At 48.2% G+C, this 27,635-nt stretch overlaps 1 protein-coding gene across 3 annotated transcripts in view; it reads right to left on the reverse strand.

The window, feature by feature from the left end:
* FNIP1 (folliculin interacting protein 1) overlaps positions 1 to 26,268 on the reverse strand; it is a 60,773-nt gene extending 34,505 nt beyond the window's left edge. For 2 of the 3 annotated variants that reach the window (XM_085236383.1, XM_085236382.1), the window contains exons 1-2: positions 26,050 to 26,268; positions 924 to 1,050 (exon numbers count right to left, since the gene is read on the reverse strand). In XM_085236383.1, the coding sequence (XP_085092509.1) occupies positions 924 to 1,050; positions 26,050 to 26,138 (216 nt within the window). In that variant the 5' untranslated portion in view covers positions 26,139 to 26,268. Of the gene's footprint in view, positions 1 to 923; positions 1,051 to 7,600; positions 7,822 to 26,049 lie in introns of those variants that run through there. The other variant, XM_010719255.4, reaches the window with a different exon arrangement.
* Between the last annotated feature and the right edge of the window lie 1,367 nt (positions 26,269 to 27,635).

Genomic DNA, 27,635 nt, shown 5'->3' on the forward strand with positions numbered 1-27,635 from the left:
GTGGACGGAGGAAGCACTCAGAATGAGGACGGGAAGCATCAGGCAGCAGCACTTAGCAAAGGGCTGGGGGTGTTTACAAAGCTGGGTGAACCGTCTGGCTGTGCTCCAACAGCCAACTTGAAAGCCAGGGCTTGCAGGTAACACTTTCTTTTGTGTACTCCTGCTTGTGGAACTCAGTAGGTCCTAGAGGTAAAAGCAGCTACGATCAGAAATTTCAGTTGACACAGTGCTTTCTGCTTGCATAACTTAAAATGCTTTGCAAATGTTTGCAGAGATGGTGAAAAGGAAGTTCAAAGCAGTGAAATAAATTGTCCAACCTCACACAACCACTTACAACAGCACTGTGGCTAGAAATTAATCTTCTGGCCAGAGTCCTTAGAAGGAAGTATCCTCATCTGACTGCATCCATTATAGTTTCAATTAATAGATTACCACGCAGACCGTGCCAGAAAAAAAAAAAAAAGTTTTCAAGTAACTTTGTGTGAAAGAGCTGTCAGCAAAGCACGGAAACAACAGCTGGCAAAGGCTAAGCAACCGGGACATGAAGGGACAGGGGACTAGCAGCACTTTCTGACTCAGAAAGCAGATCCCGTTGCAGAAAGCATCTGTGTCATAAAAGCTTGTCAATAAACATCAGTGTGCCCTGTCTCAGCCTCCCAGCACTGCCAGCTGCAGCCCTGGGGAGGAATCGTGCACTCTGAAAGGGCAGAAAGTAGAAGAGCACAGAACTAAAGAGATCGCCACGGCACTTAAAACTGCTAAGAGTGAAATCACTGAAGCCTGAATAATTTGCAGCTTTTAAATATAGCTCTGCGTGTAAGCAAAGTTTAAATGTTAATATGGCTAAAGCAGAACTTTATAATTTGTACTTTATCAATCTTATGTTGAAAAGTATAGAATATAGCCATGAGCACTATACTCACCGACACAGAAACATCCTCTATTTTCCTTTTAGCACTGGAGTCGAACAAGACATTCCGTCCTCTTCTCTCGCAGTCCTGATACACAATCAGTCGGATCTGACTTGGGTCGAACTCCGGCAAAGGCCAGCTTTAATTAAAACACAGAACACCAGAAGGATCAATTACCACAGCTCTTTAATGCACTGTTCTTTCTGCATTATCTCCATAGCCAACCTTATTAAAACTGAAAATCCAGCAAATGCAATGTCATTTCTTCAAACCCTTTGATCCTCTAGCCAGAATTGTGCTTTTCTGAATTTTGTTCTCCCCCCTACACTTGTAAATAGCCAAATTGCAGTGGCATAAAGGACAGCAGTGCACTATAGCCATTATACAACGATGTCCTGCTCTGCCTTGAGATATTTCATGTTTCCTTCAAGTTCTTGAAATCAGTCATAGAAGAACTCAGCTTTTGTGTTTAAAAACAAAAGAAAGTCCCTCAGCACTGCAATTTACAACTCAAAGGAATAAATACGTATGGATGTATTCACACTGGCTTCTCCTTTAAGTAAAGAAAAATCACATGGGCACAAATATATACGTCACTATGCGGGGAACAGGCAAACACAGGCAGCTCGGACCTGGCTACACACAGGTCTCTGCCACCTTCAGACTCAGGAATAATCTCCATTAAGCCGAGTGACTGCAGCCACACTGCTGCCTGTGTCAGCAGGAGCCCACAGCTCCCTGTGCCACGTGCTGCTGAGGAGCCGTGTCCACAAAGGCAGCAGGAATCTCCTCTCGGCTGGTTCCGAGCCATTTCCTAGCTCAAGTGTAATTCTATCATCCTTATCCCTGGTTTGCAGCAGGCTGCACCAGTATGGAATGCCGCAACACGAGAGTGAGGAGCTGGAATTTTCCAGCCACTAGTGAAGGATCCTGGCTCCCAGGTTGGGAGAAAGAGAAAGAGACTGCAGCAGAAAGACTTGCACTAATGAGAACATGGACTGCTATCTTGGAATACTATACTCCATGACTACAGTAAAGTTTATTTTCCTCTGTCCTTCCAGTTCATCAACCAAAGCCTTACACCATCACTACACTGGTGATTTGCAACCAAACAACTTCTGTACACAGCTGAGAATCAGTGGGATTGCCTAAGCCACAGTTGTCGCAGAAGTTTTTCAGTCTGTCCAATACAAACCCACAGCCCTTACAGCCAGGAAAACTATAGAATCACAGAGTCATTCAGGTTGGAAAAAATCTCTGAGATCCCCAAACCCAACCCAGCCCACCCCAATATGCCCACTGACCGTGTCCCCAAGTGCTGCATCCTCATGGATCTGGAGCACCCACAGGGACAGCCACCCCCCACTTGCTGGGCAGTCTGTGCAGCTCCTGACTGCTCTTTTGGAGAAGAAACTTTCCTTAATATCCAACCCGAACCTGGCCTGGTGCAACCTAAGGCTGTTGCCTCTCATCCCCATGTGATGAGTGATGTGACACACAGTTATGTGGCTCCTGGAGAGAGGAAATCCATTTCCTAACCTCCTCAGCCCCACCACATAGCAACAGAAGAGAAAAAAAAAACAGAACCTGCGGAGAAGATAGTGTGCAACCAATGTCAAAAGCAACTTATTACAAGAAAAAAGCTTGAGCAACTTGAAACTGAAATAGCCTGGTCTCCAGCTTTGGAGGCAGAGCGCCTCACAGCCTCTGTGCTGGGGCACCCAGAGCACAGAAACAGCTGACCACAGTCCGAGCAAATTCTGCACCAAAACCCAAGCACAATGACCCGCTCAGATCAGAGTTCACATTTAGCATCTTCTCAGGAGCCCTATCTTGCTTTTTAGAAAATGTTAAAACCAAACCCGGCGTATACATGAGAGGCTCAGTGTAGCAGAGCCGGGTTCCTCGTAAGCCTGCATCTGGCCGGACATGGACCTTCCTTCCAGAGAAGACATCTCCCTGTACTGAAGTGAAATTAACAAGTCTGGAGACTCTTTTTGAGATGGACTGCCCGGGTTCTACACACAGATAGTTTGGGACGGTAACAAGGAACTGCTTGCCAAAAAGGTACTATCATTCACTCCACCACGGCCGCACACCTGAATCTCCTTCAGGCTCAGACAAAAGCACCTCTTCCATTACCTAGTGCTTCTGATATTTGACTTTGAAATTACTGGCAAAGAAGGGCAGGAGCTGTTCCAGATCTTAGGAAAGTCTACTTATAAAAAGCTCCAAGAGCAGATTACACACTAAGAGGAGAGAAAGCTAAATATAAAACCCTTGCTGTATTCGGAAACATATTTGATCAAGGTAACAAGAGCTTGTTTACTTCTCAGCTTCTTCACATGACATTTTAACTTTCTCTAGACAAGTATTTAGTAGATATTTTAAATCATAAGTTGTGATAATTCCAAATAAGCGCTATCTCTGTTTACATAATACAGTCCTTAAGCACAGTTCAGCCTTGCAGAAACATTCCCTGGCAATAATGGGCCACTTCCCAAAGCAGCAGGAGCATGGAGGGAGCTGGGGGAAAGTTCATTTGGACAGACAGTAAACAGAGGCGGGCTGGCACCTCGGCTCGCCCCGCCAGCTTACAGTCAGGCACCTTCCTTTGGAGGAGATGGAGCGCAGCGTGGCTTCAGTTTTGCTGTTAGCAGCTTGAAAGGACCGCCAGGTTGGGTGTCTGGATTGATTATCCGCAGAAATGAACAAATTCCTGCACGCAATACAGGGAACCTGCATGCAGTGCAGGGCTCCTTCTCAAAACAAATATAATGGGGCAAAACTCCAGCACTGCTCTTCAGCTGAATGAAAACTGACCTAGATCTTCCAAATATAATTAGTTGTGTTTATAAATGGAAACTAACTTTGACATTTAGCTGATGCTTTCTTGAGATTCATACAGAAAACTAGGAGATGTAGAATTCAGCCTTCTAGTAAAGTTAATGACAGGCGAGTCTCCATCTCCCATGCCGTTCTGGAGAGGAGAGTTGCTCTAACAAGGAGCCTTTCCCTCATCACCTATCTGCCATGGGCTGATCCTTCCTTGGAATTGATTACACGTTAAAATAAACAAATCACACTCTTCACCAATGGAAGTGATCAGCCTTTGCCACGAGGTTAGCAGTGTGAGTTTGTGCACGGAGAGAAGGCAGGAGGGAGAAACAAGCTATTTTGGCCCCTCTACCAAACAAATACTAATTCATACAGAATGAGATACTCTAGGACAAAAGGCACAGGGCACACGCAAAGGGCCCAGCTCTATTTTCTGTATACCCTCCCTTCATTTTCTGCACACACTGACAGGACCTCTTTCAGTCCCAAAAGGTGGGCAGGGAACTCTGTGCTGTGAACCAGCAGGGGCTGCCTGCACCCTGAGCGCCTCGGTTCTCCCATAGGCTGCAAGCCAACAGAGGGAGTTGGGCTGCAAACTGCTGTAATCAAGTCATACACGTAGCTAAAATGGATCATAACAATTTGGAAAGGAACATTAATCCGAGCATCAGTCCCTCTGGCTGCAGATCCGGCACAGGGGCAGCTTGGATACAAGCAATTGGCAGAGCGTGGTCTGGATATTTTAATGTACGTTGACTTACACCCTACTGCTGCTCAGCTCTCATCTCTCTCTCACCTCACTTTGCTCTCCTGCCTCTTTACCAGGAATATTTACACTTTCATTTACAGATCCATTAAACGCTCCACAGCATCTCTATGAGTTGCATGGCAATCCAGAACTCCCCATTCTCTCCAAGGATGGGCCTTCTTATGCATCCACTTTTTGGAATTCATTACATTTCTCAGCAAGAGGAAGCTGAATGGCTTTAAACTGGTATTACTGCACTCCAGGCAAGTTCTAATAGATGAAACAACAGGAACAGAAATCCCTCGTCACCACTCTGGCAATTAAATACAAGGTTTTCCCCTGTAATGGAAAATAAAAACATTCCTTCCTCCTTGTTTCCACTACAACTTCCTTCCATTAAGTCTGTAGTTTAATACTATATTTCCTCCTACTCAAGTCTTCACTTCTAAAACAATTTCATATTAACACAACTTAAGTAGCATCTCACTAATTAACACGGTTCTTTAGAAGGCTAGGAGGAGAGCAACTGAAGCAAACCGATCAAAAAAATTAAACAGACTGGAACTGAATGAGAGTTTGCTGAAAAGTTTAACTGCTCAAAACAAGATTAAGACAAGGCTGAAACTATCCATCAAACTATTGTTTTCCTACATCATGTTACCCATAGTTATAAAAACTGCCTGGTGATGAATCACTTCCAACTATTTTTAAATGCATCTACGCAAACGATATTTATAGTTTATGCTAGCTTATCTGTTCTGCGTGTTTCTCATGTTAGCACCTTTTTACAATGCAGACAGCACAGCCGTGGCAGGGCGGACAGCAGATCCACCACAGAGAAGAAAATACTTCCTTCACTGCTCCCAGGTGAGCATCCAAGGAAAGGAACGGGGATCCCCAAGGCTCAGCTGGAACACCTGCACTCGACGTTCCTCATGTTTGCTGTTGAGGTGCTGCTCAGACCCAGCCGTAAGCATCCTTGTGTTGAAGAGCTTACGCTGTAGATATGAATCTGTTCCAACATGTGCAATGGGATATTTCAGATGTAGATTATCTGTGAGCTCCACGCAGAGTTACATTCAAACAGAAGTTTGCTCACTTGTACAACCTGACAGCGTACAGAATCCTGCTTTGTTACAGGCAAAGGTGAATGGAAGCGAAGGGCAAACTTGTCCAGCCTGGATGCTGTATCACACAGCTCACACCTGAATTATCTGTTCCAAAGGATTCCCTTCACCTGCCCAAATTCCTCTGCTCATTTCTAATACCTGTTACTGGATTTTTTTCTTCTGTCTTTTAGAAGATACGACAAAAGTTGAGTCTATAGGACACACAGAGAGGGCATTCTACAGAATGCAATACCTTCTTACTGCAGTTCAATAATTCACCTTCCACTTGGCCATCACTGAACACAGACAGATATGCAGATCTTTCTGAAAGAGCACAACTTAAACTGGAACCGACAAACAGCAATACATGGCAGCTTAATTACAGAATCATAGAACCATAGAATGGCCTGGGTTGAAAAGGACCACAATGCCCATCAAGTTCCAATTCCCTGCTGTGTGCAGGTCGCCAACCAGCAGCCCAGGCTGCCTAGAGCCACATCCAGCCTGGCCTTGAATGCCTGCAGGGATGGGGCATCCACAGCCTCCTTGGGCAACCTGTTAATGATGCCTACAGCTTTGGAAAACCATCCATCAGCAGAGCCTAGCATAGGCAGGTTATTTATTTTTTAATAATATTAATAATAATTTTTAATAATAACACCTGAAACACAAAGCACATTCTCAGGTTTCAAAGGATAAGGATGATCCAGATCACATCACCGATTCTCACAGTTGGTATTTTCTGTTTGAGACCCCACGTAAACCCTTATGACATAGCATGGCTGTAAGGCTGGGAGCAGGAAAGAGACACCTAAGCTAGAGAAACCACGGGGCCTATACTTAGAAACAAATTTGCAAGAGGATGGTCATTATAGGAGCTGGGGTCACCATAGGGTTTTGCAGCCCGGAGGAGCTGGTGGGCAGCAGCTCACAGCAAGGGCTTCTCTAGGGGTTAGCACAAGGAAATAACACTTCTACGGAGGAAAAAATTAATTCCAAGCCTCCACCTTGTCATTTCTTGAAAGAGGGCGATGCTCCTCGGGTCTAAAGGCACTGCAAAGGTCAGCTCTGTGCCCCATCTATAAATCTGTCTCATTTATTTACCAGCTTTGCAATCCTCAGCGTGAATAGCAGCACTGCTTGAGATCCAGGAAACTGCTGCCACTTGTGCTCAGCACACGCTGTGCACAGGCACAGCCAGCCCAGCAGTTATTTCACACTCGGTATAATAAACTTGGACCCAAACTGCAATTGGCTTCCGCCCTCCTTGGCTCTGCCCAATTCTTTAACTGTACACAAAGCTGACTTCGGTTTGCTTTCATTTTTTTTCTCCCCCTCTCCTAAGTCACCCGGCTCTCCTTAGGACACCCAGCTCATACTCTGAAGTCTAACCCACCAGCCAGGTGCCCCCCCAGCAGCAAAAAGCAGTCGTGTACGCAGGCTGGGTGTCATACCCAGCCAACACACAGACCACAAGCTTGCGCACAAGGAGGCTGGAGGTTTTGTTTAGAGCCGTGTGACAGGATGAGTAACTCTGCAATTTACACGGCTTCAGAACTGACAATTAATAGTGGTAACTTCATGCAATGTACTTGGGATCACTTGACGCATGTCGTTTCACAAAGCACCTGTTTGGCTCCCATGTCTGCATGCAAACATCTGTACATACAGCACAGCTGCTCCCAAATGCCTCTTTTCACAAAAAGCACACAGCCCAGCAGCAGCTCCTTCCAGCCAAACCCACCAGCATTAACCATTATGCGTCACGTTATTCAAGTCAACCGCGCTCCCCTCGGCAAAAACAAACAGACAGAACCAGTCTGGGGGAGAAAGGAATGCCTCGGTGCCATTCAGCGTGAAACTGCGGGAACAACCGTGAAAAAACAGGACCTCTAAGAGCCTCGCCTTTCCAGAAAAGACTGCCTTCAATCACAGGGAAGATATTAAACTCTCAAACAATTAAAATAACCTCGAGAACCGTGTAACGATCGTACCTGGGAAGCATCTTTGTCCCCCGAGCGGCTCCACTTTCCCAAATCCCTATCAACTCCCGTTGCGCCCGGCTGCCAGCTCAGGTTAATAATAGCAGTGAGCCATATTCATCCGAAGCCACAAGACTGTCAGGTGACACACCGAGAGGGCTGAATTTAACTCAAACAAAGGGCTCTCCACGCCGTGCCGCACACGCTTAATCCCCGCGGCCGCCTCGCAGCGCCCGGCAGAGCCCGGGGCGGGCATCGCGCGGAGCTGGGGGCACTGAGGGGGCAGCGCTGAGCCGAACCCCCCCAGCCCCCCCGCAACCCCCCGCTCCCTCACCGCCCCGCACCGCCCCGATCGCGCTCGCAGCCCCGGCAGCTCAAAGCCCGCTGCCTCCCTGGAGGAGCACGCACGGAGCTGGGGCGGTAGCGTGCTGTAGGGGCAGGAGAAGGAAAGCGCTGCCCGAGAAGGGAGGCTGAGCGGCTCGCTGGCTGCAGGCGAGGCGCAGGGAGCAGCGCTGCCCCGTGGGGAAGGAAGGCTGCACGGGGCACGGCGGTGCCTGCTGCCTGCTGCTGCTCTGAGCGTTTTGCACCAACCCGCCTGCTGCTCTGGGACGTCCTCCCCACTCACAAGGCAGAGATGCGATAAAGGAACGGGGAATCCAAAAGGGCAACGCGCTTTAAAGTCATCGACTCTCGTTACAGGCGTACGTGGGGCTAACCACCAGCACCACGTGTTTTGTATGGACAAAGATCAGTAGAAAAACAAAAGCAGGAGACTAGCACCAGAGCTCCCATTTCCCCTTTTTCCAGCATCTGCAGGCTTCACCGACACCGCAAACCCCCAAGGCCACCCTCTGTCATCTCCCATTGCTCTGCACCTCTCAACACAGAGCTTAGAGATGCAAAACCCCTCTGTCCCACAGCAGGTGAATATGCCACGGGCACACAACCTCAACCCCAGTGGCCCTGGGACCCCGGGTGGTGCCAACCCCTGGGAACACCGAGCTCCCTCCTCTGCCAAACACCTCCTGCATCAAGTTGGGGAGAAATCCAGAACACATTGACACAGCTTCTGCCACTGTCTTGGATATGGAGGTGGTAGTTTTGTGCTCACTGCAAGCATTAGGACACAAAAGCAGTAAAACTCAGATGCAGATGCTCACTTGGTTCCAAATCCAGCAGTAAGAGCTTTTGTGACCACGGATGTTTTATAGGAAATGTCTCATTGACATGAGAGCCCACAAACCCCTATGTCACAGACTTGGCTTTCCATATGCAAGCAGCACATGGGAATTCAATGCAGCTACTCACGGTAACATTGAAGCATGCCCTACATCAGACCTCACCTCTGAAGCAGCACACCGAGCCCTGGGAGGAGCAGCACCCGACCCCACTCCCTTCCTGACAATGTGATCTATGCCCAAACCTCCTCACCTGTGTGGCAAAAGCATCCCTTCCAAAAGGCTACTGCTGTCAAAAGTGACCTTTTTCTCAGAGATGCAGTGGGGAGAAGTTCAGCGTGATGCATTATGTAAACATTTATTTACAGGGCTAGCTGCTAAAGTTTCCATTTTACCTCGGGGTAACCTGATGCGTGCAGAAGACAAATGCTTTGAAAGCAGCCCCAGCCCCCGCTGAACAACTGCCCAAGAAAAATTACTGGAAGGAATTCCTGCTCGGATGGGCACTCATAGCACAGCAGCACGTGGGGCACGAAGGGAGCAGCTGCCCAGTGCAAGGGCAAGAGAGCACACCAGTGTGGGACGGGGACTTCTTACACAGCACAGAGAGGTGGGACAAGGGGGACGGCTTTAAGCTAAAAGAAGGGAAACTGAGGTCAGATGCGAGGAGGAAATTTTTCACTCCAAGGGCAGTGAGATGCAAGCACTGCTGCGTGGAGCTGTGCTGCTCCTGGAGGGGCCCGAGGCCATGGATGGGTGCTGGGCAGCCTGAGCTGGGGGCAGGCAGCACATGCAGGATGGGGTGAGGGCTCCACCTGGGCAGCACTTTGCTTTAGCAGGGGTATGATACTCCCCTGCTCTTTGAAAAGGAAGCTTTTGTTTGTTTGTTTGTTTTTCTCAAATGTGCAAACTAGAACTTGGATAACAAAGCTGATTGATGCTTTTTTTTTTTTTTTTCCCCCTTCTTTCTCTTGAAAATAGCAAATATTAACGAGTTTATTAAAAAAAAAAAAGATCAAAATCTCCTTTCTTAGCCCATCATCTTCTGGAGAGCCTGGGAGGCCTCCCAGCATCCCACTGCACCACTGCAGTGATGGATTCAGCACAGCTGAGCCCAGGGCTCCCTGCAGAGCTCAGTCCTACACGGGGCTGTGTTTCCCCATTGAGCCATAAGCCCTCATCCTCAAAACAGCACCAAAAAAAGAGTTCACGTCTTCACTCTCTGTACAGGCATTCCCCAAAACTTCAAACTACGGCAAAAGCTTATATGCAACTTCTGGGGATAAATGATCTAATTTTACACTAAGAGGCAACCGTTTGCTCCGATCACAGGCTAAAAAGTAATGAAATGATTCCTTTTTGTTCTCTGCTGCCTTAACAAGTTCTCTCAGCCCGTCTCCTAAGGAAGGCTTCCCTCACATTTGTAGAAGCACACAACAAAGGGCCAGCAGCTAAGCCCAGCAATGTTTATTGCTTACTAATGCATGAAGATGGGAGCTGGAAGCCACACCAGACAACAAGAGAGAAAACCAATTAGGATTTCGTTTGAAATCCAACTAGAAATTCTTGGATATTATTTTTCTACCAAATATTTGCCTTAGTGGAATTACCACTGAGCTAGACTTGACAAAAATGTGCTTTCTGTGCATTTTTGTATCCCTGCAAGGAAAAAAAAATCCACTGAATTCCTCAGTGCTGGAGAGAAGGAGCGGACAGCACAGAGGCACAGCGCTGTGCGTGCACTGGAGCCACGTACCTGAGCACAGCACAGACACGCACACAGCCCGGCCACAGCACGAGCCAGCAGCAGGAAGCTGGCTGCAAACAGCCCACACGGTTCTCAAAACCAAGGCACCGTTTTCTTTAAAAGAAACCAGATTTTAGAGAATTGAGAGAAAAAAACCTGCGACTAAAAAGCAAGCGGACATTTAGCACAGAAACAAAGCTGATAAAGCCTCCATCTGCAGGATTCTTGCAGCACCAGGAGGTCTCATGACTGGGATAAAGTGGCTTTATGGAGGTGTAAGGGAGCATCAGCACAAATGCAGATCTGTCTCTGCGCATTCCAGGGGGCTGCAACACGGAACATATCTTTCATTTAAAACACAGATATTGAGACCACAGCAGCTCGAATGCCCTTCTACCACTGTCATTTTTGAGTCATGATAAAAGATGCTTCCAATGAAAACACCTATCAAAGTAAAAACCTGCTGCACGGTTAAGCTACTGGAAGATTGGTGTTTGTTTTGTATCGCATTTCCAGTCGCAATCTGCTATAAATAAGACACCAAACAAACCTCCATCACACCAACTGGTACAGCAGAACAACGGGGCATTTTCCCCCTGCTGAACAGCTCTGTGATTGTGCACCCGCGGCTGTGCGGGGCGGCACATCTTTCACTGTGCCTATTAAAGTGTGAAGAGTTCAGTGCTGTGCGTGTGCCCAGTAAAAAATTGGGGAGAAAATGGATGCAATACAAATTGCTTCTGATCCACACAGATAGCCGTTGGAAATAATTTCCTGAAATGACATGGAATTACCCAGCCCACAGAGCAGGGGAAGCATGGTATCACTCAGGCTGGGAAAAATCTGAGATCCTCAGAATTCAGACACTGAATTCTCTGTATTTACCTTCAGCTGGAAGCCTTCAGGGCTCCTATTTTCATACTCTTATAATAGAATCATAGAATGGCCTGGGTTGAAAAGGACCACAGTGCTCATCCAGTTCCAACCCCCTGCTGTGTGCAGGTCACCAACCAGCAGCCCAGGCTGCCCAGAGCCACATCCAGCCTGGCCTTGAATGCCTGCAGGGATGGGGCATCCACAGCCTCCTTGGGCAGCCTGTTCCAGTGCCTCACCACCCTCTGAGCGAAAAACTTCCTCCTAATATCCAACCTAAACCTCCCCTGTCTCAGTTTAAAACCATTCCCCCTTGTCCTATCACCATCCACCCTCACAAACAGCCATTCCCCCTCCTGTTTATACTCTCCTTTCAAGTACTGGAAGGCCACAATGAGGTCTCCCCAGAGCATTCTCTTTTCCAAGCTAAACAAGCCCAGTTGCCTCAACTTTTCCTCATAGGAGAGGTGCTCCAGCCCTCTGATCATCTTAGTGATCCTACTCTGGACCCGCTCCAAGAGCTCCACATCCTTCTTGTGCTGGGGGCAGCAGCTGACAACTCTAAAGCAGTTTTTATTTCTTCTTTTTCCATAAATGAAAACTTGAGATTCTCAACACATTGCTTCAGAATGAGATACCCCAAAAAAAGCTGTCCAGCGCATAAACAAATTACTGATGTACTGCAGCCACGCCTGACGTGCCACACGATTTCTGCACCAACAGCATAAACACATCTCAGGGATTTTTTCTAAAAAATATCAAACAGGTATATAAAGAAATAAATAATGGTTGAGAGGCTAAAAAGCTAGAACGTAACCCGCTGCTTGTCGGTGGCACATACCCAGTGCCTCCTTGCAGGATGCTGTGTCCCCAGAGCCTGCAGGTCAGGATGACCCCTGGTGGATGGAACATCCTGATAGTATCACACTGCGGACACCCGACCCACAGCTCAGTGCCACCACGGCCATAAGGTCCCTCTGGCCCCAAGGGGAGCCCACGGCTGTCAGGGTGAGGGCTGCCATCTGCTTGCTGTGATTAAACCATCCCGTAATACTCATGTTGTGAGCTTCGTAAGGGAAAAATGCTCCCCTGGTGGTGACAGCAACACAGCTGGGACAGAGCTCCTTGGCTGTGCTCCACGGCCATGTAATTGATTAAGGTGGTTGTGTTTGTGACTGAGCAATAACTGAGAGCCCAATAAAGTGTTTGCCATTCAGATATGGAAAAAAATTCTTGTGGACCCTTCGCAACACGTTGCAAACAAAAGAATTACAGCTAATATTAAAAGCTTCAAGAAGCCTCGCGGACCAAACAGGACAGCTTACTGCCTTGGCCACAGTGTGACCCCAGCACCAGAAGGACGTGGAGCTGTTGGAGGGGGCGCAGGGAAGGCTATGAGGATGCTCAGAGGCTGAGCCATTCAATGATTTGCATTTTTGGTTAAGTTATCAGGAACGTTAAACATTCAAGGACCACAGCTTCAAGTTTTCAGTTAAATCATCCCCAGCACAAACTCCAAGCAGTCACACTTCTCAGAAATTGCATCCAGTACTTCCAAGTCTTCCCTCTCCTTATGCCAGCTCTCATTTATCTGCACAGACAGCACTGCTTTGTCTGAGGTCTATGTGATCTGTTTTTCCCAAAAGAAAGCAAAAAAGAAAGAGAAAAAGCTGCAGCTGCTCAGGGTTCCTCTGAGAAGGAGGAAGCCAGATGTAAGCAGTTATTCTCCACGGATTCACAAGGATCAGTGCATGAGCAGCATTTTACTCTGTCCCTCATGTGACTGTTTAATTAGGTGTTGATTCACTCAGTCATGAGACACAAGGAAGCAGGGCTGCAAGCCCTCACGTCAAAGGAAAAGTAATGCCTGTTCTGCCAGTTTCTGTATTAGCAAAGTACAAAGGGGACATCCAGTTCTGAAAAGCAAAACTCATGTTTCCTTACCCATGAGCCAAACCATCAAATCACTTCAACCTTTCCATACGAAAAAGAAAATACAGCTCTGGAGGTGCCCCATCCAAATCTGTCCTGTCCAGGAGTCCAGGAGTGGGGAGCAGGCCGGGCATCCCACCGTGAGCCCAGGCCGGGCTGCTGATCTGCCCTCTGCTTGTTTCTTCAGTAGAAACACCGGCGGTTTTGCTATGGCTTTCTTCCTGGGTGTAACAGGATTGCTTCTTCCCTAAGAGCTTTTCTGTTGTGGGGTCCGGTTGCCGTAGCAACAGGCTTTAAAAAATATCAAAGAAATGTTCAGCACATGGTAAACCCATTTCACAAACTCTGTATATTTGTAATAGGGAAAGCTGGGGGACAATTATTTATATGTACTCGATCCAGCTGAAGTTTAATGTCAGGATAATCCCCAAATACTGCTTTCAGCCCAAAGCCTGGTGTGTGCACAGCATTTCAGCTCGCCGCGTTCCCAGCTCGTTTATAATGACAGCCCGTCACATTATCAGAAGACACCATTTTTCCAACAAAGGCTGCCCTTAAACCCATTGCCACTACAGTGCATTCATGCCAGAAGCTTTCTTCCTGGAGAACCCTGCATTAAACCTTTAATTCGTAACATTGCCAATACTGTGCTGGTAGCCCTACCTTCAGCTGTGTAGATCTCACTGAAAAATAAAAATACAATTCAGACCCTGGATCAGCAACTTATTCAGAACCCGTGCCTAATGCTGAGCACGTGAGCGGTTTCATCGGAGCAATGAAAGTACTTCCATGTGTGGAGGAGAGCACATGGCTGAAGGAGAGCGCTGACTCAGCCCAACTCGCCCCTCAGATTTCACCCGAACCCCATCTCGGTTCCACGGGAACAGCAGCAAGCCACAGGCAGAGGGCAACTGTACAGAAACAGCCTAACAAACAAACAGGTGAGAGATGGAATCCCAGCCTACTACAGCCCAGGCCCCAGGAATGCCTATAGCAGGGCTGCCATCGCAGCACTGGGGGGGCCGGCCCTGTGCTCCAGCACCCGCAGACTCACAGTGCGATGCCCTGCAGCCTGCATGCACCCCCAGCTCCAGCTCACAGCCTCAGCCTCCCTCCCTTCCAGCTTCTGCATGATGCACTCCTGTGAATGCTGCAGGAGCCCCAGACAGCTGTGAGGAGCTGAGGAACCTGACTACTCAATTCTCCGAGGCAGGAGTCATGCAGCTCAATTGTTTTCCAAATTAAGTGTGCAAAGGTGACCTGAAACTATTTCAGGTAGATCTATATAGAGCAGGCACTAAAGGCACTGCTTGGCTTCGCTTTTATGTAACTCGTAAGGACACGAGGACAAATAAAAAGCAGATGCTTGAGCAAGCCATGCACTCATACAACTTCGTTAGTGTTAGCAAAATAGTATGCCCTGCCAGAAGACGACCAGCCCAGCTCCTGCCCTACGTGCATGAGGACAGGAGGGTTTGGCTCCCCGGACAGGAGAGCACTCCCACGTGTGTTCCACGGCCGGCCAGCCGCGCTCCCTCTGGTTCTGAAGCTGCTGCTCAGTCACTGAACTGAGCTCCAGGTCCTCTGCAGGTCTGTCATCAGGTGCACGGCTGTGCACTCTACTTTTCTGGTGTTCTCTCTCCTTTCTAGATCTCATTACTCGCTCAAAGCTGTTGGATTTTAAGAATACCAGGAATGGAAAAGACAGCACAAGAGTGGTCATTGCCTTGTGATTTTTAAAGAAAAAAAAAAGAAAGAAAGGGGAATTGCAGGCTGTAGCACACCAGGAGGAGGGACCAGCTCAGGGCTGTGCAGGTACACCTGCCTTGCTGTCAGTTACTGGCCATTCAGGAGGAACACAGCAGCTACAGAAACACCGACCCGTACGGGATCCTCTGTTCAGCTGGAAATAAAAGTTACAAAGATAAATCCTTCAAATTAAGGGACTGAAGTATTTAGGGAAGATAGATCACATACATAAAACCACTTTCATTCTATTTTAGACAACATTCATTCAAAACAGGTGTTCATAGGATGTTCACAACCAAGCAGACAACGACAAGTTTTTAACTCAGGAGGTTCTTTTAGAACAGAAATCGCGAAAGAAGAATTCACATGAGATTCCAGTGCTATTTATCCCAAACCCTAATCCAAATCTAATCCAGATCCAGCCTCTTCAGGTCAGTACTACACAAAAATAGACGTGAATGTCAAACATGCTGAGCAAGAGCGGAGCACGGCCAGGATGGGCTTTGCACAACATGTCTGAAGGAATCACGCTGTTGTTCCAATCCACTTTTGAAAGGCATTCAACAGATCTTTTGTCCCCGTGATCCTTGCAGTTGTTTGAGGTGAATGAAGGGTCCGACAGGGAGCACAGGAGACTGCTGTAACCATCGTGTGACCTGGGAACAGCACTGGGTTGGTGCTCACTGCCTTCAACTTCTAATTACACCATGCACAACACTGCAGTGAAAGACTACTCATAAACACATCCACTTTGAAACAGTTTACAACATCGAAAAGAACAGAAATAAATGGACTTGGAAAGCTAACCTGTGACAAGAACTTTAAAAACCCAGCAAACCTGACACACCTGAGGCAAGACCGATATCCAGCGTCAGTCAGCTGAGCTGCCAACCTCCAAACAAAACGAACCATGTCTGGAACCGACCTCACAGCACGATTTTAAAGCCGGGGTGTGTGTCCTATTTAGCAATTATGCACATGCCAGAAGTACTTTCATTATTAGTTTTACCCATTCTGTATTTCTTCATGAGAAAGGGTGTCTGAAGTGATGTTTTTAATAGACTCCAGCGGGAAAGAACTTTGAGGTATTTAAAGCCCTTCAACGTAACTATGCATCTGAGGGGCTTTTCTACTGCAGAATGGCTAGACTGGCCAAGCCTTATTGAAAATTCCACTTGAAAGATCAATGCAAGCTCCAAGCATCTTTAGGAAGCAGCCACTGCACATACACTTAGATTTCCTTGCTCTTAAATCTTGGCTTGTGATAAAGAAACTGCAGGTTCAGATCCACGTGCTCTCCTGGCTATCAGCACTGAAACCCAGCCCAAACGCACACCTTCCTTATCACGGGATCCTGCTGGAACACACACTCCAAGCCAGCTCAGGGTCAACAGAAACACCTGATAAAACCTGCATTGTTCCACAGGGAGAGGTTGTACTTTATCAAGATGTACGCTGAGTGTACATACAGGAAGCCCCTTTCCGGCAGTGCCTTAGAGCAGAACACCAGGCACTTGCAGGCAGCACAGCTGGCCAGATGTGGCTGCAGCACCCCGGCTCTCCTCAGAGACTGCTCAGGGCTGCAGCTTGATGAGCTCCAACTCAGCACGAGCACCTGTGTCTTCTGCAGCTCACACACCACAGCCTACCGTGATCAAAGCTTAGCTATTATTCTCTCTTGTTCCTCCGGTGTGGCACACTTTGCTCTCCCACTCAAAAGCATTTCTTGCCTCATCCTTTTTCTCCGTATTCAGGCTGTCCACATGAGCGTGTGTAAGATGTGGGAACTAGAAGAAACGTAGCACTGCAGGCACCCCGCTGCGAGCCAGTAACAGCACCATGTGAAGCTATTTATTCTGCTGCATCAACAGGAAAGGAAGGTCACGTGCTGGACAGCAATAGCTGTCAGTGCCACCAGGATGTTTCAGACTGGGTCACTGCTTTTTTTTCCCTTTTTTCTGCAAAGGATCTGTTGGCATAGCAATTGCTCTCTTGGCTCTTCTTTTCTCTTCTCCCTTCTCATGCTAGTGCGTGTCATTTGGAATGACAGCAGTGACCCAAACAGGATGCACCCCTACTGCTGGTGGCAGAGTGATAGGGGATGGGGCAGCATCCAGGGGGAAATGTCAGGGAGCTGAGGCAGCACTGAGGGCCTCAGGCAGCACAGGGCAAAAGAAAAATGAAAAATGGAAGAGAAAGAGAACTGAACTTAAACCCTTTTACTCCTCTGCATGTGTGAAGACTCATTCCCGAAGCACAGGACCAAACAACAGGGCAAGGGATATGATCAGAGAAAACATCATCCCATAAAAGCATGCACCGAAGCACAGCAGCTGCACACACACACAGGTACCTCCTTGCTCTCCAGGAGCTCTTCTTCCAGCTTAGATCTCCCTTTTGCCAAACCCAAAGCTGTGCCACCAAAAGCCTTCACACCTCACAGAGATATGCCAAAGCTGAGGACACTCAGTGCATTACAGGAACGGGTCATTTTATGTTCGCTTTAATTTCAATTTGTTTCTCCTTTTAAGAACTGTAAATAGACACAACCTCTCGACAAACAAGCTCCCTATTCCTGCACATTTTTGCCTCTGACTTCTCTGTCCCCAATGAGATGAGAACAACTGCCTTTCATGAATTTACTTTATCATTTTCAACTACATCTGCTTTGGAGAAAAAGAGGACATTGGTTCCTGATGAGCATCTCTTGTGTGACAGAAGGCACACACAGTTACCCAGCACGCCTGTTGTCACAGCTTCTTAACCCTCCGTGCTCTCAGTACAACTATTTCCTTTTCTACCAAGAAAGTAATTTCCAGTAACTCGCAGCAACTGAAATATCTTTAAGCACTGACAAAAAAAAAAAAAAAAAAACCACCACCAAAAACCCCAACCACCTTTTTCTGTCTATTTCAGCTTTATGTCGGAGCATGGGCTGCCTCAGCATAGGAAGCAAGGCAGTCAGCACTACAAAACTCTGGATGCATTTCTTTACCTCTGTCTTTAAGGAGTAACACCATTATTTCTCCTGTAGGAACAAGAAAATTCTGGCAGAAATATTCCCTCCCAGATCCTGATGTTCAGATAATGTCATTCAATGAGAATGAGCTTCTGGGAAGGAAAGAACGCTTGCCCCATGATTTGCAGCTGATGTTCCCTGCATGCACAACCACACACAGATTATCGTCTCTATCTGCTTTCCACTCACACCTGAACTAATACCATTTTTCTACCAATTTCCACTATCAGATTTCACAGAACGGATTAAATAAACCATTCTGCAGAAGTCTCCAAATGGAAAGAATATTTTCTAGGTAGGTCATCACAGGGGGCATTGTGGCCAATGTGATACACCAAAATAAGATCTCACTCTGGTCTGATCATTCATGTGTTAGCTAACTGCTCAGACGTGCTTCCTTCTCACTTACCCTCCTCTCTGCGTCACCATTACCCAAATCACAGCAAGCCAAGTGCAAGGCCCACGGTCTCTGGAGGCCTGCTTTCTCCTAGGGAGGGATGCCCATCAGACCTGAGAAATAGGCGTTTGTAGCAGAGACTTTGCTATTCCTGATACCCCTGCATAAAGCCAGTTCTCCCGTGAGTCATAAGGCTAGGACAAAGCCAACAAAAGCCAATGGCAAGGCAGCTGCTCCTCTGTGCCATGCCCAAACATGGCACTTTGCTGCGAAAGAGGAAAAGGAAGCAGGAATTCGGGCAAAGAACTGCTCCGGCTCAAACAGGCACAACGCCAGGATCTTCAGTCAGGGCTGAACCGAGCCCAAAGTTTCTTCATTTATCAACTAAAACAGATGGCAGACAACTGCAGCTTGGCTTCTCTTTCTTTCCAGTTATATATCACACAAACTGAAAGTTTACGTTTTGTGTTTTGTTGACACTTTGGCCGGACCAAAGGAATGACACTGCTGCAAAACACACAGAGGTAGGCATGTATCAGCCCCACAAGCAAGCAGGGCACAGACAGTGCCTACACTGAAAGAAATACAACTGTTTCTGTGATGGATTTTACTCATTTCAGGTCAAAACCACCGCTGAGGTTACCCAGGCTGCCTTCACAAAGGCATCAGGTAAGACTGTAAAATAAAGAGCTTTCACATGCACTCCAGCTACTTCAGTCCAAAAGCAATTCTGAAGTAAAAAACACACTGTACTCATGGACATGCTACATGCATGCACTGTTAATATTCCACGTGCAGTCCATGTAGTGTTTTGTGCTGCAGTTTACTTGCTCAAACAAGTTTCTCTGTAGAGCATTGTACTCTGAATAATGATATCTATAGAAGCTATCAGTTTCAGAAAAGGAAAAGGTTGAACTCACACAAATACGCAGAATTATCTCAATGAAAAGCTTCAGTTGGGCACCAAGCAACAGCACAATGCTGTAAACATAAAAAAGTTCTTTTTGATACAAAGACTAGTATAAAGAATAGTAACTGTTCACACTTCCCCAGAGTAGAACACACTGGGGCATGTATTTTTAGACATAAAATGCAGTCATCCTGTGCATTTGCAGTGCAACTGAGCTCTGCATTTTTCCCAATGTTACTCACCAACATGTGATCTTGCAGACGTCCTGCTTCAGATGTAGCAATAGGATAGAACATAGCCCTGCTCATGAAACCACCATGTGCATTCCTGTGCATGTGTACAGCTCGCCTCTAGAGTGGTCACATCTTGCATGCAGCCAAGATGACAGCAGGCTCCAAGTCACACTGCAGCAGATCATCCCAGAACAGAAGCCTGAACTCATCCAAGCTGTCTCTACCAGCAGACGCTACCTCCAAAGTGTGCACACAGAAAGGATAAACCCCTCCGAAAGCACACGAAGGGAAACTCATCAGTCAACCGAAGGAGCTGATGGTTCCCAGAGAGCAAGGTCTGCAACCTGTGTCAGCTAAAAGCACTGTCAGTCCCCAGAAGGCAATTGGGGGAATTGCTTCAGAAAGGAGGAAGGCCTTGCAGTGGCCGAACTGGTGCAGATACCTCCTCACAGCCCTGCAGCCTCATCGAAAGAATGGAAAACGCAGTGCCTGTAAGTCTGCAGAAACACTTTGGACAACATTTACCAAGGCTAAGCTCCTGCAAATGTAAAGGAGCATTTTTACTCTACCTGCACACACAGAACCGTGATGAGAAGCCTCGCACCGTGCAGATGGGGGTCAGCTCCCCAGCTCCAGCTGGACAGGCAGCAGGGAACACCTCACTCCCTGTTGGATCAGGCCCATCCAGGAGGACAGCAGGCCTGGCGAGCCAAGGAAAGCTCAAAGCAGAACCAAAGGAATCAGCGACTGGTGAGACCCCCATCAGTCCTTCAGAGCTTCCCGAGCACCACACGAGGCCACATTCTCAGTTGTGAGTCAGCTGTGAGTTGGACTTTCTTCCCCCTTCAGATGACAGAGGCCCAGCAGCGATCCGAGTGGTGACAGCACCCAGGACTCACACCCAGCAACCTCTCCCAGAACCATTTCTGCTTTAGAGGAAGGATCTGAAGCTGGAAGGGGAACACAGTAGGTCCAGAAGCAGTGCAGCACAGACCCCCTCACCACAGCCGGGCATGGAAGCGACAGGGCCGGGCAGGCTGCAGGCGCACTACCATGTCCTGACCTGGGGTCCCCCCAGGGCTGTGGCACTTCCGTGAGGCATCGCTTCCAGAACCACCAAAGTTTCGCCTGTGCCCAGAAGAGCTCACAGATCTTGTTCTCTGCGAGCTTCTGCTTCCACAGCAGAACTTCACTTCCAGCACTGGAAGGTATGCAAAAGCTCAGATGACAGGAAATGCAAAACAGAATTTGGCAAAAAGCAGCACTTTGGAAAACAGCGTTATATTTCAAAATACAGGCCAGAGTCGTCATGGCAAGACAGAAATCTGAGCAGAAACCAACATTTATTAAAAGCTTGCCACACTGAAGCAAATTAATACAACCAAAAAAAACAAAGATTCTTCCAGAGAGATTAAGAAATCATAGATTTAAGAAAGAAAAACTTAAGGGGCATTAAAGGGCAGAAATGGGCCTAATACAAACACAAGAAAATTTCTGATGTTTAAGGATTTGAATAGCCCTAAATATGATGGAACAAAGAGTTTTCAAATTCACCAGATACCTGGAAACAATGACAAGCAGGAGCTTATGCAGCATACATCCAGCTAGGGCTGGTTTTGAGGGTGTTAAGACTTCAAAACAGCAGAATTCCAGCAATCTAACAACCACTGGCAAAACACTTACAGAAGCAAACAAATATCAGAAAGCAGTGTAGCATTAATCACAGGCGCTGGCCAGGCTAGCTGTTGTGGAATAGCCCGAAGAAGCCTCACGAGGTGCTGTTAGGGCAAGGAATGTGCTAACTGTGCAGGGTAACGTGGGCTCAGGTAGGTTGTAGATGGATACACAAATACCTCTGATATGATGGAGTGGGGCACCCTATTTGCTGCAGCAGGTAAATGCCATCTGAGCCTGCAGAGGCATTACCAATCCAACTGTCCAAGACCTCTCTCTGAATTTGGGTCTGAAGATACCACAGTGTCGAGATACTGTCAAGTTTGAACTCCTCAGGCAACCAATAAAGCCACGCTTAAAAAGGGAAAGCAGTGCAGCAGTCTCTGCTGGTTACCCCTGCTCTCAGCACAGGAGGAACAGACAGCACTGCATTCATCTCATTGGTGATATCCGAATTCAGGAACAAAGGGAAAACTTACCAAGAAGTTCTGCGGTTAAAATTCACCTGGAAGATGAACGTGAAGGCAAATGTCACATTCTTCCTTAATCTCACTACAGAGTCCCTCATGAAACCCCCCATAATACGCTGTTAGATGCCTCCAGATCCCTTTTCAGTTCAAGATCAAGCTAGAAGAAATTAGCTCCCGGCTCAAGAAGCAATGAATTATGTTGATGTCAGAAGGTGGACAGCATTTGCACCGTGCAAGAACAGTAGCACTGCCGATGCACTGGTTGGTGAAGCATCCTTACGTCACAGTACCCATCTCCAACTCAAGATTTACTGCAATTCCCCCTAATGAATCCAGCTGGCAAAAATCACATGAGAAGAAACAAAGCTCAGGATTCCACTTAAAGACCACAGAGAAATAGAAAGTGTTGGGCTGATGGGGGATCCCTACCTGGCTATATTTCAGGAAACACTACGTCACAGCCAGCCATAGGCCTTGGGAACCTGGCAAACCACTCCCAGCAAAGGAACAGCACCTATAACAGAGAGACCCCAAAAAAGCACAGTTCCAGAATGGCTGGAAATTGTCCTCTGTGTATAAGGACAAGAGCATTTATTTATTCCTGTGTCCTCCCACTCAGCAAGCAGTGCTTGTCCTCAGAAATACTCAGAAAACCAAAACAAGCCCCAGAAGGAAGAACGCGCCCAACGATACTTCGTGCTGTCAGTGAGACCCGAAACTGGAAGGGATTCTTTCAGGCTTGAACAACTACCACACAGCTGTACCTCTACAACAGGTGCTTCAACAAGGGCAGAACAGAGTTTGCAAACATCAGCGGAATGCCCCTTGGGGTGGGATGGTTCTTTGGAGCTCTCTAGATTAAAAAAGAGAAGCTTGTATTGAGCTTCAGTGTAAAAAAGCACTCCTAATTAATAATCCCTCCAGCTAGATAGGAGGGATGTCTAGAGATAAAACAAAACAAGTGTTTCAACTTCATACCTGAGATGGAATGAAACAGTTTCTCCCCAGGTCCAACCCCCCAAAGTCACTGCCCTGCAGCTCTTTGTGAAGACCCACCCCCCCCTGAAGCAGGTAACAGTGCTGCTGCCCCAGCTGCTGTCTCCATGGACATAATCTCACGCCACAAAAATTCTCTACAGTCCCTCCACTGGAAATACACACGCATATTTAACAAGTTAAGCAGCGACATAACAACAAAGTCATGAAGCCTGAGAGCTGCCAGCAACTCACTGAGCTTTGGGCTCATCCTACAGAAGCAGCGGTGCTTCAGGAGCTCTCTCCTCTCCAAAGCACTGAAGTGTGCCTCTGAAAACCCAAAAAGGAAATCCGACTTCTAACTGCAGCAGCCCAGCACAAACGCAGAGGAATACCTTGTGTTTGCATACAATACTGGGCAGAACCTGTGGCTGCTTCTCCCTAGCTGAAGATGTTTTTGTGAGATGATTGTTCCCATTTTACCGAGAAGGTGATGAGAAGATTTTGTAACCAGGCTTATTTGTTTCAACATTTGTTTATTTGTTTAAAATGCATATATATGTTTTAGACACTTGCGTGCAATTCATATAGCAGCAGCTTCACCTATTCTTACAACTGGAATGCTTTGATTCTGTAATTCTAAAGACCCACACACACCTACAATGCCACATCCCTGGTGATGGTAGGAGCACAGGGCTGGCAAGGGCCTGGCTCAGCCTGCCCTGCCTCCTGCCACCAGCAGGCCACTGCCAGATGCACAGCATGGCCAAGGATTCTATTAATAGCAGAAGTTACCCTTGGGGAAAATCCACTCACGTGAGTATTATTTGCAGCAGACAGCTGGTACTCGACACCTTGGAGCTTAAGGGTTGTCTCTGCTCTGGAATATTTGCAGGTGTTTCTTGTAAACATATCTTACTACAAAAGCATGGAATGTTTTTGCTCTTGCTATGAACACCTGGCTGCATGGGAAGAGTGCAGACTGAAGACCAGCTCTGCTGATTGTCACCAGTTAAGCTGAAGGGTTAAAACATCAATATGCAGTGGATCCTAAAGCTGCTTCTCATATATAGGGGAAAGAAAAACCAAACAACGGGGGACATCAGCAAATGCTTTGCAGCTGCTGACTTACTGGGCACCTCCCTTGAAGGGCAGCCTTTCCACACCTGCTTCTGAAGTGCTGCTGCACTCAGCCTCAGCGTGTCACATCCCCACCTGAGACAAAAGGATTCTGAGCAGGTAAAAGGAAAGTAATAAGGTAAAGCTTCCAGAGGAAAAGGTGATTTCTGTTATTGTTGAAACAATGCAAGCTCAGATCAGTAGAATTTATGCCTTAGTAAATGTTCACAACAAGACTGAATGAAAGGCAGAATATGGTCATTGAGAAAGAAAAAAAAAAAGCATCAAAATCATCCTAAAATGATCTGCTATATGGATGTCATTGCCATAGAAACTGGGCTTTTCTCTCTCCTTATCAACCCCTAAATACATTAAGTGAATTTCTATAACTTTTATGTTTTTTTCTACACAGTTTCTCAGTAAGAGGACCAATGTGAAGGCAATAAACAGCAACAGCATGCAGGATACATAGAAATCATTTCATTACTGAGAATATAAACAAATAGTAATATACCAATACATAAAGATATACTAGTATCACTGAAGGCAATGAGACTGATGCCCTCATATCTACTGGAAGCACAGATGCAGACAAAAAAAACAGAATTCTGGTTTCCAGGCTCCAAAATCCAACTGTCATAAAAAGCAGTCTTTATTTTGTGCGTTCTCCATAAGTTTCACCCATAACCAATAAGACCATACACGGCAAGGATTAACTCCAGACTTATCCCCAGTTGGAAAACAAAAGAAGCCATTAGGCAACATGCCTAGAGGGCATCAAAATACAGCACTTGGCTCTCAGCAGCACAGCCCCATCCTACACCTCAGCCATCAGCACCAAATGAACAACTGCACATCCAGCAGCAGCTGCCTGATGGTTCCCATGACACAGTGAAGCAGCACTATGTGAGTGGAGGAGGGCAGAGCAGACAGTGTGACATATCTTCAAAATCCACGTCCAGTTTGGCACACTGTGTGTTGAGAAGGAAGAAGAGGCATCTTCCTGCAGAGTGCTTTTGCTTTGTGATCCTGCCTGGGGTCTGCATGGCAGCTGCTCACATAACCAGCAGGCTCTGTACAAACTCATCATTACCAGAAGTCTCATCAGGCTGGGAAAGGTGTGGCAATGGCACAGCCCAGCCTCAAAAATAAGCTGAGTTACAGAATTAGATGATATGGACATCATTAAAAAGCTTTGTCTCCTAAAATATGTACAATTTTAAAGGAGCCACTACCACAGCTAGTAGAGAGGAGCTGTGGGAGTAGCATCTCCAGAAGGCAGCTCTATGAGCTGCAGCACCGGCCTCCAGGTGTAGCCCAAGCTGCCTGCTGGCCATGCAAGAGCTCCATGGACCCACCAAAGCTCTGTGACCACCGGGATGCTCCAACGGCAGCAGAAGCACTCCAAAACACCCCAAGCAGAGGGCGCAGGAATCGCGTCCCCACGTGCACTCAGGTGTCCCCTTCCCGTTGGCATAGTCAGGGCAGCGGAGGGAGGAGCACATCGAGGAGCGCACAACTTTCCCATCGCAGCGCATTCTGTCCACGCTCAAGCTGCAAACTTTACACTTTAAAACTATTTCACAGGGTCGCTTTCTGTCCCTCCGACCAAGAGGGGCTGCGTGGTTTCCCAGTGCGGGGCGCTCGGTTTTACAGCCACAAACGGAGCCGTTTCCACACGGCAGCTCCGAACGGAACCCCAGCTGTTCCCCCGGCCCGGGGCTCCCCGCACGCCGCCCCTCCTCGGCCCCGCTGCTGCAACGGCGGACCCAGAGCCGCTGCGGTTAGATCGTGACAAATTTCACCAGTAACCCTACACCTCTCTTGGCACCGACTCGGCCTTTTCCCCTCCTTTTTCTGCACGTTTTTAAGGTCGCTCCCTCCCGGCTCGCAGCCCCGTGACGAGCGGCATGGCGCCGGCCTCGCCCCCCCTCCTCCTTCTCCTCCCCAGCCCCGAGCATCCCCCGAGGGAACGCCGGGAGCCCCGCAGGGCCGCCCCGGGGGCAGGAGGAGGGCGGCGGGGCCGCCGCGAGGGGCAGCGCGGCGCCGCCTGAAGAAGAGCCGGGCGGCGGATGGCGGCGGCGCCGCGGGGAAGGGGCGCTGCCCGGCACCGCACGGCACCTCCGGCGGAGCGGGAGCCCGAGCTCGGGGCGGGGGGAGGCGGGCGGCCCCGGCGCCGCTTTACCTGAAGACGCAGTCGTCCCTCGCGTCCCTGGCCGGGGATGTGAGGCCGTGCTTTTTGTTGAAAAGCTTCTGAAACAGGGTGGGCGGCATCTTGGGGAGCCGCCGCTGCCCCCCGCCGCCGAGCGCCGGGCTCCGCGCAGCGCCGTCCCCGCGCCGCGGCTAGTTCCGCCCGCCCGACTCCATTCGGTGTCACAGTCATATGACAAAAATTAGTCACTCGGCGCTGCCAGAAGGGGAGGGCCGGCGGGGCGGGCCCGGCGGGGCGCTGCGTGGGCCGCTGAGTGGCTGCGGCCCCACGTGGGCCGGGCGCGGGGGGAGCGGAGCGGAGCGCGCAGCCCCCGGGTGGGGAACGGCCGGAGGGGCCGGGGCGGGGCCGCGCTGCTCCCGCTGCACGGGAAAGGCCTCGCCGACCCGGCTGGAGAACGCCTCGGGGACCCTCACCCGCCGTACCGCCGCCCGCGTCCCCCCGTGCCACATCGCCCCGTTCCGGAACGCCGCAGGGAAGGCGGTTCCCCCTCCTCCTGGGGCAGCCTGTGCGGTGCTCAGCTGCTTTTTCAGAGAAGTAATCATACCTTCAATCCAACCTTCAGCACTAAAGAAACTTTTCCTTGAAAGTGGAGGCAGGTTTCTGTGTGACTTCCTTGGATAGGTCAAGCTTTGAGGTTGGAAAACGAAAAAGAAAAAAAAAAAAACCACCACCACCCACCGCATCTCCTCCCACCCTTCTCCCCCAGGCCTGCTCGGGGTGGGGGGGCTCCCCGGCTCAGACAGAAATAGCACTGGGACAAGGCTGGAGGAAGGAAGGCAGCCACGTGTGCTGTGTGCAGGGGAAGCCATCGTACCCATAAAACATCCATCCGCCAAACGCATTTAGGACACAGTAAGCCACACGTGAATCTAGTCCAAACGCAAGCCAAAGGGACTGAGCATTTTTTGCAGAAGTATTTATTAACTCAGGTTTAAACCAAGGGTTACAGTTACCAGCCTCCTTCACCATCTCACTGTGAAGTTATAAGGCTATCAGAAAGTGATAATAATTAAGAACTGATTAAATAGAAGTGACTCATCTGCTTTCCCTTGAAAACGGAATTAAACTAAGCATGTGATGTAACGTTACATTAGAAATACTTTTAAACAAGGATCACTTTGTGCGTAACATACACAACTGTCTACAGGATCTCTGGTTTTCATCCACTAGAAGTTGATGCTTGTAACAGAAAGCAGGAAGTGATGCTCAGATGCATCTTTCCCCCTTCTTCTGGATGGAGGACACACCTGCATGCTGCAGGCTCACAGGTGGGAGACCTCTATACCCCCTCACTACAAGAAAGCCTTCAAACTGGGCACATAAATACAGTTTCAAATAAGATCTTCAAGTGTAGAATACTACAAAACAATAGAATTTGCCCAGGAAATACAGCTGAGCTTTCAACAGTTTCACAATTAACAGAACTGAAGACTGAACTAACATCAAGTGTATTCAAATCCAAGTTGCCAGAGCCCCTTTAAAAATGAGTCTGTTCCAAAGCTTCAAAGTTAACAGCAAGGGATTCTGGCAAGCTTTGTTAACACACCTTAATAAGAGAG

This window comes from Meleagris gallopavo, chromosome 15 (assembly GCF_905368555.1).
Source record: "Meleagris gallopavo chromosome 15, MGAL_WU_HG_1.1, whole genome shotgun sequence".
Lineage (NCBI taxonomy): Eukaryota > Metazoa > Chordata > Aves > Galliformes > Phasianidae > Meleagris > Meleagris gallopavo.